Source organism: Momordica charantia (genome assembly GCF_013281855.1).
Source record: "Momordica charantia cultivar OHB3-1 chromosome 8 unlocalized genomic scaffold, Mcharantia_2.0 BLBB01000008.1, whole genome shotgun sequence".
Classification (NCBI taxonomy): Eukaryota; Viridiplantae; Streptophyta; class Magnoliopsida; order Cucurbitales; family Cucurbitaceae; genus Momordica; species Momordica charantia.
In genome coordinates, this window is record NW_028275166.1 from 691,756 (window position 1) to 707,202 (window position 15,447).

General features: G+C 34.5%; 2 protein-coding genes and 1 non-coding gene across 8 annotated transcripts; 1 reads left to right on the plus strand and 2 right to left on the minus strand.

The window, feature by feature from the left end:
• Positions 1-1,753: 1,753 nt before the first annotated feature.
• Positions 1,754-5,456, plus strand: LOC111004796 (acyl-[acyl-carrier-protein] desaturase, chloroplastic). The gene is made up of 3 exons (XM_022275987.2): positions 1,754-2,212; positions 3,546-4,050; positions 4,498-5,456. Exons 1-3 carry the CDS (start codon positions 2,088-2,090, stop codon positions 5,056-5,058), a joined length of 1,191 nt encoding a protein of 396 aa, XP_022131679.1. The 5' UTR covers positions 1,754-2,087; the 3' UTR covers positions 5,059-5,456.
• A 2,274-nt stretch (positions 5,457-7,730) lies between these two features.
• LOC148209354 (small nucleolar RNA snoR86) lies at positions 7,731-7,858 on the minus strand. The gene has a single exon (XR_015793293.1). It is a non-coding gene; the product is annotated as a small nucleolar RNA snoR86 (small nucleolar RNA).
• Positions 7,859-8,569: 711 nt separating this feature from the next.
• On the minus strand, positions 8,570-15,089 carry LOC111004740 (uncharacterized). Of its 6 annotated transcripts, none has more exons than XM_022275913.2 (16): positions 14,931-15,089; positions 14,633-14,773; positions 14,435-14,541; positions 13,948-14,143; positions 13,207-13,856; positions 13,010-13,110; positions 12,792-12,906; positions 12,327-12,404; positions 12,098-12,190; positions 11,435-11,518; positions 11,102-11,200; positions 10,935-10,997; positions 10,056-10,086; positions 9,357-9,403; positions 9,154-9,212; positions 8,570-9,057 (listed from the first exon to the last, which is right to left on the minus strand). In XM_022275913.2, the coding sequence occupies exons 3-16, from the start codon at positions 14,480-14,482 to the stop codon at positions 8,823-8,825; spliced, it is 1,899 nt and encodes a 632-aa protein (XP_022131605.2). In that variant the 5' UTR covers positions 14,483-14,541; positions 14,633-14,773; positions 14,931-15,089; the 3' UTR covers positions 8,570-8,822. The 6 variants fall into 6 exon arrangements, with proteins under 6 accessions (XP_022131605.2, XP_022131603.2, XP_022131607.2 ...); XM_022275911.2 differs by having other exon boundaries at positions 14,435-14,544; XM_022275915.2 differs by lacking the exon at positions 14,633-14,773 and having other exon boundaries at positions 14,435-14,544.
• Between the last annotated feature and the right edge of the window lie 358 nt (positions 15,090-15,447).

Consider the following 15,447-nt stretch of genomic DNA (forward strand, 5'->3'; position numbering starts at 1 on the left):
GAAGAATGCTGCAGCTCACGCTTTGGCTCGAAGGGCTACCGTTTTAGAATCCTCAGGAATTTGAAGGATATGTACCCCATCCCGGATCTGTAATCTCATTTCTTCTAAGTTAATTTAATGCACTTTACTTTTCAAACAAAAGAAAAATGTAGAGATCGAGATTTGGATCTACTGGAGATAATATGCTTTAACCAATTGAATCATATTTAGATGTTTCATTTAGTTGCAATTAACTTGATTGATTTTCAAATTGATTACTTGGTTTGTCTAAACAATATTATAATTTTATTTAAAACAATAATATACAATGTATATTACAATTCAATAAATTTATTAGTGCATGTGAATTTCATGTTCGTATAATGGTTTATTTGATTATCAGAAATCTCAATTAAATGTTGGCAAAGATCATTTGATACTTAGGTGCAATGGTAAAGAAAGATTGCAATTAGCTTTTATTTTTATTTTTGTAATATAGTATATAAAGCTTTGGAAGCTCCGAAAAGAAGAAAAAAAAACAAGTCCTTTATTATTTGGCACTAGAGACTTTTTATTTTGCTTGGAAAAAAAAATTATCACGGATATTATGCAATAAAGTTGGTGTGACGTTGAACTTTGGAAAAATGTTTTAAACAAGTATCATATATTATATACATTCAACGCCTATTAAAACCTTTCCAAATTGATTACGTGCATTAAAATTTTAAAAAGTTTACAATAAATAAATATTAATTTTAACTAAGGTAAATGGTAACATTAAAATTTGACATTCATGTTAAATTAATTTAGGTCCGTTTGGTAACATTCTCCTTGTTTGTTTTCCGTTTCTAATTTCTTAAGAAATTTAAGTATTTTGCAACTAACTATATTTATTGTTTCTTTTTTTTTCAAAATTGTATAGACAGAAACAATCAAAAGAAGATTTTTTTTTTTGCTCCATTTCTAATTTATTTCAAAACATAAATAAAAAGATCGTTTTATCATACTTGAATTCATAGATGTTTATGCCACGCAATTCATTTTTCTTTATTGAAAATGAAGAAACATACACAAAAAACAGAAACGTTACCAAATGAGCTTTTAATATTTGAATTTTAAGGATTGTACGTAGTCCCTAAATTTTTTTAAAAAATTTAAATATTTAAACTTTAAATTGTGATTCTATCGTGAATCTAAACATAGTCTTCTGATGGACAAGAATGCTGGGCATATATTAATTTTTTAACCCTCCCCTCCCATATCCATATTTACCTAAGTGGATATAATTTTTTTAAAATAACCCCAAAGTTTATGTTCACTTTGAATATTGTGATTGTTACTGATATGGTTCTACATATCTGTCGATACGTCGACATTTCCATTGACATATCTATGTTTTCATAGGTTTGACATCGACATGAAAGATAAATCGGCATTTACATTATAGTACAAAAAAATCGACAAAATACGAAAATATCAACAAAATGTCACTAATATATACATAATATTAATATTAATTATTTTTAACTAATTTAGAAATAGGAAAACGTTTATTTGTTAATTTAAATATTTTTTACGATTTTTAAAATTTTTCTAACTTTTACGGCGTCAATATTTCCATCGATATTTTCATGAAATTGAGAGCTCGGCATTTCCGAAAAACATGTTTTCTTTTAGAAGTTGGTATTGTTATTTTTTATTTTTTTTTATAAAGTGCTTTTTTTTTTGTATAAATAGGAGCTTAGATTCAAAAATTCTTTACAGGGCAGAAAAAGCTGGGCCTTGCCGCTGTCCAAAAGCTTTGTTCCACCAAAAAAAAAGAAGAAGAAAAAGGGGAAAAAAAGCCCATTTTTAGAGAGAGAGAGGAATTGGAGAGAGAGAGAGAGAGAGAGAGAGAGAGAGAGAGAGAGAGAGAGAGAGAGGAATTGAGGTTGAAAGTGGAGCATTGCCGGCCAGTCTTAGCATCACATTCACATACGTAAAGTGGCATTTCCAAGGGCGACCATTTTTTCTCTTCTTCTGTGGAGGAACCGAAGCGGCCGTCCGATAACCGTTTTCCGGCCAACTCATCGGAATAACGAAGATTGATACCAAACCGCTCGGAAAAAATGGCGCTCAAATTCCATCCTCTCACCTCTCAATCCCCCAAGCTCCCTTCCTTTGCGCTGCCGCAGCTTGCCAGTCTCAGATCTCCCAAGTTCCTTATGGCCTCCACTCTCCGCTCCACCTCCAGGTACCTCGTTTTATGTCCCCTTGTTCTTCTTTCAATGCTTTCCAGATCTTCCTGAATCTTTCGCTTCTCTGCTGTTTACTGCTTTTGCATTGTTTCGCCTTCCATTCGCTCGTTTTTCCTTATTTACCACATCGCTCTCTCCGTTCATCTCAGAAGAATTCGATTCGATTTGGTTTGTTAACGATGCTTTTTCCCTTTTTTCTCAGCCTCTAGTTCTTTTTTTTTCATCCGAGGATTGTCATTTAATTACATAGTTGGCGCGTTTTGGTTTTTCGTTTTTTCTTTTTTTTGTACTAATGCGCTGGTCTCTTTTGTGTTTCTATGCGCATTATATGTTGTGTATGCGGTTTGTATTTGATTTTAAGATAATTGTTGTAGTTCCATTGGAATTTCATAGATTTTCTTCATATCGTTGTACTTTTGGCGAATGCGTTTGATCTCTTTTATTCATGTGAAAAGTGCTCGTGTATGGCGGTGGATATGGACATTTTTCAGTATATCATCTTGAGTGAATGGTTATGGCTTGCTGGTAGGAACAGCTTTCATCCTTATTCTATTGTAATTCTTGAGAATGAAAATAGATGTTCAATTTTCTTTTTTTTTTTTTGTGGGCCTGTGTGGTTGCATGATCGTCCATTTGGTATTCTCTGGTTTATTTGGCAGTGTGGTGTTCAATGCTCTGTCTTGTTTTGAATGTTCTGTCTTGTTTTGGAGGCTTCTTGGTGCAGGTCTGTCCTTGGAATTTTTGGGTCTTAACTTGATAGCTTCCTTTATTATGTGGCACCACCATGGGCTCTTGATGTCCTTGCTCAATTATTCCACATTTTGGTCCTCCGCTGCTCATTCATTCCTCATTATGAACTTCTCCTGCTCATATGTTTAAAAACCTTAAAGAGGCCAAGTTTTTCTGATTGTAACTCTTGAATTTAATCCAGTTTTTTTACCTGCCGTGGTTGCTTGAAAGAATGTGTATTCTTTGGAAGTACTCAATGGATTTAAAATTTAGTCACCTGGTTTGTATCATATATGTTCTGTAATGAAAATTGACATATGGGAAACATATACTTAAGATGTCTTGGCGACGTATGGTATGACCATTTTGTTGTGCAGTTCTGTTCTGCCCTGTCGTCGATCCAGCAGGTCTTTTGTAAACAATTCCCTTTGTCACAACACTTACAATTGTGAAACAAATCTCATTTGCTTGAAGGAAATGTTTTAACTCAATTGTGTAGGAGTTCCAGAATGCTACTCTAAACTATATGATCTGCACGTGCAGTGACAACAATTTAACTCATTGACTATTTTGATTCTTTGTGTTTCCTCAATATACCAGGGAGGTTGAGACCCTTAAGAAACCTTTTATGCCTCCTAGGGAAGTGCATCTTCAAGTAACTCACTCAATGCCGCCCCAGAAGATAGAGATGTTTAAATCTATGGAGAATTGGGCTGAAGAGAACATTTTGGTTCATTTGAAGCCAGTGGAGAGGTGTTGGCAACCACAGGACTTTTTGCCAGATCCGGCATCCGATGGATTTCACGAGCAAGTCATGGAGCTTAGAGAGAGGGCAAAGGAAATCCCGGATGATTACTTTGTCGTTTTAGTGGGAGACATGATTACAGAAGAGGCCCTTCCTACTTATCAGACAATGCTGAATACCTTAGATGGAGTCAGGGACGAAACAGGAGCAAGCCTCACTTCTTGGGCGATTTGGACAAGGGCTTGGACTGCTGAAGAGAACAGGCATGGGGACCTACTAAATAAATACCTTTACCTATCTGGGCGAGTGGACATGAGGCAGATTGAGAAAACAATTCAGTATTTGATTGGATCAGGAATGGTGAGATCCATCTCAACCTATCGAATTTTCCTTTTCCTCATAGCATTACTTTGACGGTACTTTTTAACTTGAAACTCATGAACTATAAGAGTACAGTATGTACATAAAGCTACACATGCGATCCCCTTGTGCATTCTTTGCAATTTCGGCAGCATTTTGGAGTATTGCATCAGTTTCTATCTGAAAATCCAGTTTATCTTGTTTTCTGGGTCAAGTATATACTTCATAAAGATTTGTTTTTTGGGTATCATTCTCCTTTCGTTCGTGGATATAAAGCTTGCCCATATATAAGCTACAGTTTTTACATGCAACTAGGTTATATTGTGAAATAAGTTGGTATTGGAGGTGTCCTGATTGTTTACAAACTGATCGGCCCTTCAATTTTTTCTTTGATCCTTATAAGTTCTTCAAATTCTTCTTTTTGATTTCTATGGAATGTGTTTGTAGGATCCAAGGACTGAAAACAATCCCTACCTAGGATTCATCTATACCTCATTTCAAGAAAGGGCAACCTTCATCTCCCATGGGAACACTGCCAGACAAGCAAAACAGCATGGAGACATAAAGTTGGCTCAAATATGTGGAACAATTGCAGCCGATGAGAAGCGACACGAGACTGCTTATACAAAAATTGTCGAAAAGCTCTTTGAGATAGACCCTGAAGGAACTGTCATAGCCTTTGAAGACATGATGAGGAAGAAAGTCTCAATGCCAGCCCATCTGATGTACGACGGGCGTGACGACAACCTGTTCGATCACTTCTCGGCTGTTGCACAGCGACTGGGGGTCTACACAGCCAAGGACTATGCAGACATATTGGAGTTTTTAGTTGGGAGATGGAAGGTGGAAAAGCTAACAGGACTCTCAGCTGAGGGGCAGAAGGCTCAGGATTATGTGTGTGGGTTGCCTGCAAGGATTAGAAGGCTGGAAGAAAGAGCTCAAGGGCGGGCGAAAGAAGCCGCTACCATTCCGTTCAGCTGGATCTTCAATCGGGAGGTTAAGCTGTAGTAGGGTTGAAAGGCAGAAGAAGAAGTGCATGGAAGAATCTCAGAATCTCAGAGGTTTTAATAGGAAAAAGAGCAGAAATCATCATTTGGGTGTGTAGTTTTAATCTGTTTAAGAACCAATCTTAGTATCATTTTCTTTGCTCTATTTTGAACAACCCCTCTCCCTCCCTCACTCAAAAAAGAAAAAAGAAGAAGAAATGTGTGTGTGGACTGTAGATATATGATTGTGCTTTGGTCAATTAGAAATAGAGGTAGGAAGTTCAAGTCAGTGTTCTTTCTGTTTGTGGTTTTACTTTTTTTGAGTCATTTATTTTCCACTCTCCTACTGTAAAATCTGTTTCCGAGTGTAACAAAACAATCTACAATTTTGATCATAAAAATTCTCCCTTGTTTTCTCCACTCTCCCTTGAGTTCACAGTCACAGCTACGGTGTAACCTAGAAAAAGAGCATCATTCTGTACATCGCATTCTCCCAATATTAGAAAAAGCTATGTTCTTTATTCTCTCTCGCACTGTCCACGTATAAGATCGCATTGGAGGTTTAAATACTATTCTCCGTCTACTTTTGAAATTTTCCGCAATTTTCGTCCTTCACTTCTTTTCATAATTTCCTTACCCACAAATTTATATTAAAGAACTTATTGCCACCTGTGATACATGGGAAGTACGAACAAAAAGAAAAAAGAATGATAAATCAATCGACTCTAACTATTGGTAAACTTTAATTATTATACAACATGTGTGGGTGGGGGGTTCGAACTCATAATCTCTTAGTAAATTTCTATTATTATTATTTTTAACTTTTGAAATATGTAGTGAAGTATTTGATGTTGATTTTTTTTCCCTCATGACACAACAAAATATCAAAAATTATATATAAAAAATTTACGTTCCCAGTCAATGTAGGATTGGACAAACTTTGTCCCTCAAATTTTATTTTTTTTTATAATTCAAATTTGAATTCTTTTCTTCACTCTTCTTTTTTGTTTGAATTAACCTTTTCTTCACTCTTATATTTCTATTCCTCCCCACTAAAAAGGAACATCCTGACATTTTGATCAACATCAATATTTCAAATAATGGGTGAGATTCCCATAAACTGTTGAAATTCCAACACCTAACAAGCTAAACGATTATTTCAAAATTTGCTTTAAATTTCAATATTATTTTAAACATTTTACTTCCTGTACATCTATATTTATTTCAATTATTTTCTTAAGGTAATAATTTTAACATCAATTAATATTTAGGTGTGGAATACAAGGGAGTAGGTAGGAATTGAGCTACATTTTGGACCCCAAGCAACAACTCCTTTACTATTAATCTCTTATTTCCTCCTTCCCTCTCAATGATCATTTTATTTAGGGTTTAATATTAACTCTCAAAAGATGATCCTTGTAATATAATATATATATATATTTTGGAATATTTCTTATTCTTCTTTCCCCCACAATATTCATCAGCCACCAAATCCAATCAGTAAAAATAATTTAAATTAACATGGTAAGAACTCTTACTCTATCCTACCTTTTACCATTCCATTTTTTGCCAATTGTATTAAAAACTATATTTTTTACAAATAAAACAAACTCTGTTCACAAATTTAAATATCCAGCTTTAAATATATAAAACAAATATCATCTTTCAATTAAAAAATCCAAATATAAATATTAAGATCTCTAACTTTTTGAAAAAAAATATCTTCATCAAATAAATTTACTCTTAGTTTTCAATACTATCCTAGTCCTATCCTAGTCCATGTAATTCTTCCAAGAATTAACACATGAAGATAATCCTTAATACTTTTTTATTATCATTTATTTTTCACAATTTTAATCTGATACTTCACTCTCTTAAAATATATTATAAATGAAATTTAAAAACATTCTAAATAGAATTTGAATTAAAATTTTACAAATAAAAATAGTCATGCTTTAAAGTACAGTAACAAAATTGAACAAACAGCAAAAATTGTTAATACCTAAATCTGTTCTACAGGAATATTTAAAAATCCCATTATAGACGTCGATATTTTAATCATTGATTATAAGACATTCATGGCAGATTTGATCAAATTCAATTACTTTTATAATGGACCAAGCCGACTTGTCCCAAACAATTATTCGGAAAATTTCAACAAAACATTTTTTATTTTATACTCAAGGAAGGCATATTCGTTGGAATAACGATAATCGATTCCGAGCGTAGATTCAACCAATTAATAGATGCAATACACCAAGTAATTCCCGATTCATATATTATAATTCGCGATTAAAAGGAAGATTACTGGCCATACTCTAAACCTCTACCCTAAACGATGAACATACATGAGAGAACCCTAACAGAACCATAGGACAAGATGAAAAAGCCATTGCAGAAAGACTAAAAAACAATTATCGTCGTTCGGAAAACAAAAACATTTCAGATTTGTGAAGGAAATGAAAAAGGTTTGAAGTCTGCGGATGAGGATTGGATTCAACACATTCGAACCAAAATCCAACTTCAGTTTCAAGAATTTAATTCAAATGGGGAATGAGTGTAAAAATAAACTCTTGCATAAACGAAACAGAAAGTCATGGATACTTTAGGGCTATATATTGTATGCCTACTTTGATCCGAAATGATTTAATCAAAAGAAATAGATCAGAAAGAGGAGGTCTAAAAGATGGAATGAGTGTAGCGACTTGTTCGAGGCCATGATCAAAACTAAAGATGATTTGACAGGCACGGAGAACCGCTATCATCAGTATTGCCAACCTTCAATGCAATTCACGCCATTATTATAACAGACGCCCTTGCTCTGCAAATTGGCTTTCCTCCAATTTCTTCTTCAATTTGAAATTTCAAAGGCTCTAACAAAAGCAGAGAGAGACAGAGAGAGAGTAAGCTGAAACTCTACAAAAACCCTAAAAGAAGCGTCGGCATTAACGAAGACGAAGGAACCCTAAAAATGAGGACTGAGAGACGATTCTGCAGTAATAGGGCATCGGGGGCGGCTTTTATAGACTCGGAAACCCTAATCGCAGCATATTGGGAATTACAAATGGGCCCTTGCTATTCCACAACGCTATCCATTATTGGGCTTTCGGGCCCAATAACTTAGACATGTTTGTTGAATCCAACCCAACTCAAATATGTTGTGATTCACCCAAATCCAACTCGAACAAACTTCTAAGTTATAACTCAACCCAATTCACACTGTTAATCAAACATTGTTGAGAGTGAAAATTTGAAACTTCGATCTTCAACAGAGATTGTTAGTGAAGTTTGACTCCTAAATTGAGTTTTTTGAACCACATTTACTTTCCCTTTTTAAGGATTATAGGTAGGGATTCTAAAATTTGACCTTGTATTTCATCAAAAAAAAAAAAAAAAAAACGTAAATTTTTAGCTTAACAAATTAAAATCGGCTCTGCTTTCCAAACTTTAATGTAATCATGTGATCAAATGCCATTAACTTACAAGTTGCCACCAATAATGCCATATTTTATCATTGACTAAGAATCATAATATGCAAAACGCAAGAGAAAACAGTAGATTTAGCAATATTGAATTAGTATGTGCAAAGAACTCTACATCTTTTCTGAAGAGAGAGAGAAGAAAAGGCAAATTCATTAGTAGCTCACTATATTTCTTGAGCAGCTTATCCAAGCCATTCATTTCATCTTGCTACACTTTTTAAGACTACTTGGATCAGCAATCAAGTTCAGAACAAGGAGCTTTCATCATAAACCATTATTGACTGCCAGAAAATCTTGTCGTGTCCTATGCCTCAGAAAGGTCTACACTCTCACTGACTGGGATTGTTGCTTCCGGCGATCTGTTTTGGACGCCTTCATCGACCGAGGGCTGAGATTCGTGCTTTGCAGCAGCCTGCAACACCCTGTTTTGAACATCCAAGGAGGAAGGAGATGTCGGTAATCCAACGCCATTCGTCTCCAATTTCTCGGCAGCCCACGATAATGCCTGAGCTCCAAGACTGACCGGAGTAAACAACAGCCTAAAAAGAACCACGAGATGGAATATTTAGACTTTTTTTTAATACTCTAGTTAGATGATCAAATAGAACTGGTACTGGGTTAGTTGAACTTCACACCTCACATCTTTCTTTAAATCTTCAGCATCTTCATAAGATGTGACCCGCCGATAAATTGTCTGGTCGGGTTACCAAACGATATCAATTTAACAGTAGAGTAATAGTATTTCCAAAGTGTAGACAGCGTAACTATTTCTACTTGTAAATATGAAAATTAGATCTATGGGTTTTGATTAGTTCAACTTGCAGAACACAAGAAGTACCTGACCAAGGCCAATAATGCCAATTATTTGAAGCGAAGTCTCCCATTCTGACAGACAATGAATCGTACTTGTCAGTAAAAGATTAAAGAACCTAATTCAATCAGAGGTGCATCTCTATCTAGCAAAATCTAGCCCTTTTTTATGGATCTTTTGTTTCCAAATAGAAATAGTAGAGACATTCCAGTATTTAATATTTTCAAATGATACCCACAAGCTTGGATTTGTTTTCATGATGACCACTAAAAATGAAATTATTTTCAAATGATATCAGGTTGAATTGTTTGAATTTGATAATAATGGTTTTTTCTGTTTCATATAAGAAAAAATCATCTAAAAAATGATCTGCTAATTCTATTTTCCAAATATCATAAATATAAATTATAAACATGGTTTTATTACACCACACAATTACACAGAAGTTATTGTATGAATTATGATGTTGGACAAGGACTACGGATACACACCAAGATTTCCGGACATTTTTTAATTCCTAGGTAGAAACTGGCCATAATCTCAAAATCATGATAAGGCTTATAGTACTAAAAAAATCAAGGATTAATTAAAGACATCCACCTCACTTGAGATTAAGCAAAAAAGTGCATTAACACATGTAGAAAGATGAGTATTAAGGTTCTGCTGAATTAAACAGAACTAAAAGATTTTATTAACACAGTACATTGTAAATGAGACTTGCGTTACCTAGTAAAGCATACAAAGTTGCAGCGAGACCCTGCACATAAAGAAGAACCAAGTTTGGAGAAAGATGAACATCAGAGCGAGCCCCCAACCAAAAAAATAATTAAATAAAAAGGGAAGAACTTTTACAGAAATGTGAAATAAATATTTTATCAAGCAATATGAACCTGATATCTACCAAACGAGCATTAATATGGCAGGACTAGGACACTGAGGGAAAGTAAGTAGAGTCGGAAAATGTATTCTTAGAATTACTTTTCAAATGATTTTTACTGGAAAAGTTTGATTAGAATTGGAAAATTACTAAAGGAAAGACATTTAAATTGCAAACAATATGGCAAAGTGAGAGAAAGTACGAAAAGAAAGAGAAAATGTGTATGTAAAGATTAGTATGTCAGTATGTGTAATAAGCTACAAAGAAAGATTAGCAACAGAATGTGTGTAGAAAGAAGATAGTGAGAGAAAGTATGTAGAGAGACTAGTAAGAAAGAAGTGTATATAAAAAGAAAATAATGGGATAAAATGTGTATGTTGAGAGGGATTAATAATAAAGCAATTGAACCAAAAGAAACTGATAAAGCAGTTATCAATGATTTTTTTTGGGAAAGCTCTACTAAATGCTTTTAACATCTTTCAAACATACTTTCAATTGTAAACCAACATAAATAAATGCAGAAGTACTTATTCACCACTTAAAAATACTTTTACGCTGGTCAAAAGCACTACCAAACATGGGGGATAATGAAATGCTTAGTCCATCCCTCTGATTGTAATGCTTTACTTGAGATGGAGATAACTATCGGAGCAAAAGTCATGTATAAAAATTAATCAAATGGTCATCGATCTCTTACTGAAATATTTTGTAAGTAAATTTAATCTTACCAAACTATAACTGAGAACTTGCACAGGAGATGGACTTATTTCCTCCAGGATTGCCTCAGCTTCCTGAAATAATTGCAGTTTGACTCGGAAGTCACAAAAACATAGGAACTAGATATCTCTTTGAGATATTTTCATAATTTTGGATAAGTATAAAAAACATTAGATACCTCATTAAGTATGCTAAGCGCGGTTTCAGATTTGAGCTCCTTGATGCGGAGGCCTTGTTTCACCCAAGACTGAAATCCACCTTGGATCAAGTATGGTTTCTGTCAAGAATATCCAAAAGGTATTTAATCTTGAGCAATCTTGAATGTAAGAACATTCAATTACATGATTTGTAAGAATTATTTCCAAAAATTACTTGAAATAATAATAATAATATTTTAATATTAAGTTATTGGTAGGCAATTCAACAGATATTAGGAAAAATATTAGGATTGCCTCTCCATTTGTTGTTTGTACGTTCATGTAAAAGAATTTTCGGATTACAGAATACTTGCCTTAACCCCGAGTTTCCTCAATGATCTAGCAATATTTTTAGAACCTGTACCATTGGTATCCATGACAATGACCTTGGACCTGTCCTACAGAGAGCACAAGCCAATAATCACATCATTAATCAAACCAAATCCTATTTTCTAGGAAATGGATATCACGAGAAAGTGCAGATTTAATATCAAACAATACATTAATACAGACACACACAAGTTGCCAAAGTGACATCTTTCGAAATAGAATAGGTCATAATGGCAACTGCAGAAATTGGAACATTTATTTCATGCAACTTGGTCATTGGCATGTATATTTCAGATTAATTAGTAAAGAAAATAAAAGGTAAGAAAATTATCTACAGAAGGCAACTACTCTTTTTTTTTTTTAAGACAGCAACAGCAACACGTGGGATAGAGATTCGAACCCACAACTTTTTAGTCGGAGAAATATATCTCAATCAGTTGAGCTATACTAAAGTTGGCAGCAGGCAACTACTAACAACAAATGAAGAAACTAAGGAAATAAAAGTATCAAAATCCTTTCTGCAGTTTCAAACATAAAAACAGTAGGAAATTAGTTTTTTGAGTTCCATGTCGTAACTTCTTTCACTGTCAAACTTTAGAAAATAGGCCAAGCGTCCAAGCCACTTAAGAAGAGGAAAAACCAACTACCTGAACAATCTTTAAGTTCCGGATGACAGATGCAAGTAAAGTGTCATCAAGGTCTCTTCCACTCGTCACTAACTTCCTTATAGAGCCATCAACCTGAAAATTAAGTACAAAAATTAAACTTTAAAAAGAAGCATAGAGTAGAATACAGTGCTTGTTTTTTCTGCCACTAAGAGCATTTAATTTATCTGAATACAAAATTTCCAAATTAAAAAGATGCATATGAACCAACCTCTGGTAGGGTTACACTTGCATAACGAGCTCGTGCTCGGCGTCTTAGATCTGGAATGCCATCTTTTTCTCTCAAATCCTTTAGAAAGAGAAGGGAAAAAGAACAAATTAAAATTTTTTGAAACTTTCTATTAAAATTTTTCATGATGGGGAAGTCCATATTTCATTGATGCCATATTGCATATTGGACAAGTCAGGAAAAATATTAGAATTCAGAACAGTAGCCAAGATAGTTGATTTTAAAGGAAGAAGTTACTTTTTTCTTTCTTTCCTATTCCTCCTTTTTTTCTTTGATCCAGGACATGATGACGTTTCAATAACTTTATATGACATATTTCATGGAACTTTGGAAGAGTAGGGGTTCGAATGAAACATTCAATAGAACAGTTATTTTGTTGAGAAATAAGGACTTTAAACATGCTCAATCCTGTGAATACAAAGGCCGTGAAATTTTACAGTCTCTTGCCTCAGGCCGGACATCAATAAGAACAGCATTTTCTGATCCTTTCAGGAGCTCAAAGGTTGATTGAGGGGATAAATCTCCAGAATAACCACTATATGTCCATGTCCAATAGAAAACCCTGCACAAATCTGATTAAAATTTTAAACCTCAAAGCAATGGATTCTATGTTCTACATACTACATCATAATGAAGATATGCTCAAGCTTAAAGAATAACCATACCACAGAGTGACGGAGGTTCCAAGGAGGAGCAAAAATGGAACAAGGGGATCACTTGGATCTAAGCCAAGGGTTTTCTCCAAACTCTCAACAGTTAGGTAAGCCTGTTTTTCAAAAAAATCATCACAATTGGGATGCTAATGATAAGTTAATAACTTAATATATCATTTAAACAAACATCTTAACTTTTTAATTAATACCTGTTGAAAACCAGTTTTGACAGGGCTCAAGATTTCAGCTGCTCTTTGCTCGGACGAACTTAGAGCATTCCTGATCTCAGGAGGAAAGAGTTCCTTGACTGATCCATAGGTGTAGACAACAAATGAAGTTGAATTTATCAGAGAATCCTCAATTGCAACAACTGCATGTCTTAGTAAGTCAATTGCAAAACCAGAAGCCTTAATCGAGCTTTCCTTAAATCCAGTTGAAAAGTTGGTCAGTTTATTACGACCTTGTTCCCCAACCTGATCAGCAGACGAAAATATACCATTGAAGGCATCATCTACAGTTTGATTGGCCTGTTTAACCACGGTTGATATGGATGAATTAATTGTATCCAATGATTTCTCGATAGTGTTTTCTCCTTTTTGTATAGAAGCATTGAAGGACTCACTGACACGATCAAAAAAATCCTCTGCACTTGCTTTGATGCTCGATACTGAATTATTAGCCACATTTAAGGAGTCAGAGACAGAGAGGATTTTATTGGATGCAATGTTGTCAGTTAAAACGGTTTCATTCTCTACAGGTACAACTTGAACTGATGTAATTTCAGCAGGTTGTCCAGAAACATTAAGGAGTGTCTCTCCTCCTTCAGATAAACTGGAATTCTCTACATATTTCACTCCACCTGTCAGAATGGTGTTCTTCGTTTATTGTCACAACTGTACAACCAGCAATTTAGATTATTGATGCATTTTGAAACCAATAACTATTTTTACCCATGAATAATGGCTGTTTAGCGCTTGCAGTCAAATTAGAGAAAGAAGGTCTTGTGGCATAAGTTCTAGGAAAACCTCCATGGAAACGAGTTCCACGAAGCAAGCCCATGAAGCTCCCTTCTTCTGTAGCATGGCTGCCAACATGAATATCCTTTTGGTATGGAAGTAAGAGTCTCCGGCCACCGTGGAAAGTAAACTGCAGGTTTATTCTTCCAAGTTAGAAACATTTGGTTACTTCATACAGTTCAAGGATTGACGCACCCAGACATTAAACAGGTCTTTAATGCCCAGAAACCTCCGAGTAAAAATTCATCGGTTTGATTAACACAACTCCAAATTAAGAAGGTGCCATCAACTAAATGCTCATTGATTTATTCTCCAGCAGATTACTAATCATCAGTTTTGAAATCTGTATAGCATTTTTGTACGGATGCTGAATGATTGATAAAAAGTAGTTTAAAAGCAGAAGTTTGGAACAAGTTCCCACCTTAGATTGAGAAGAACAGCTGGGAGACGCCGAGCAAACCGACAACATTTTGAATCAAATCCAACAAATGATAAGAATGATGGGAAAAGCTTCAAAAGCCTCTCATCCTGCTATAAATGAGAAGAAAGCTCAGATTAGAAGAGAGAGAACACAGAAACTCCGAAAGTCAAAACCATTCACCGAGTAAGAACAAAAAACCTCGAAATTATAACAAGAACACACGGATTGAGATCAAAACTAAGCCAAACATTGCCGATCCATGGAACAATTAGATATTAAGAAGCAAATGGTATAAGATCATTTTTATTTCGCCCTGAGGTAGTGGGAAACGCGACGAAGCTGCAAAAATAATTGAAAAGGGAGAAGTGGGAGAGTGAGCTGAACTTACATGGAGATTCTGAAAGATAAATTTGGATATTGGATGAGATTGGTAAAGGAAGTTGAAAAGGAAAGTAGATAGAACGAATAGAATCGTGTGGCTTATTAGAATCGTTACCTTGAAACTTCATCTTCATCTGTTCCTCGTTGCCTCTCGTTTTTCCATTGGTGGGGCGAGACGAAATCTTGTTCTTGAATTTATGTGGTGTTTGCTCGCTGCCTCAGATCTTCTGATTATTGCTTGTCACTTCAAGATTACACTCAACTACAGATTTCTCTGCATTTCCACTAATCATTTCACTGAATTTTTACTTCGGATTATTGCTTCTCATTTCAATCAATTACATTGAATCAGAAATTATTGATGCCTCAAATTTTACTTGTATTTGTTACTTGTTTTAAGTGTTAAACTTTCGGAAGTCAGAACTTTAGTCGTGAGAGAGAATTCTAGGCTTTTTTTTACTTCCCTTCTACTTCCCTACATATTATTATTGAAGAACTAAAATTAATATTTTTAACCTTTATGGGATAAAAACAAGTTCAAGACAAAATAATAATAATTATTATTATTATTACTGAGGATCAAAATTGGAAGGGACGGTTTGGTTAAGTTTTGAATGTTATATATAATTTTA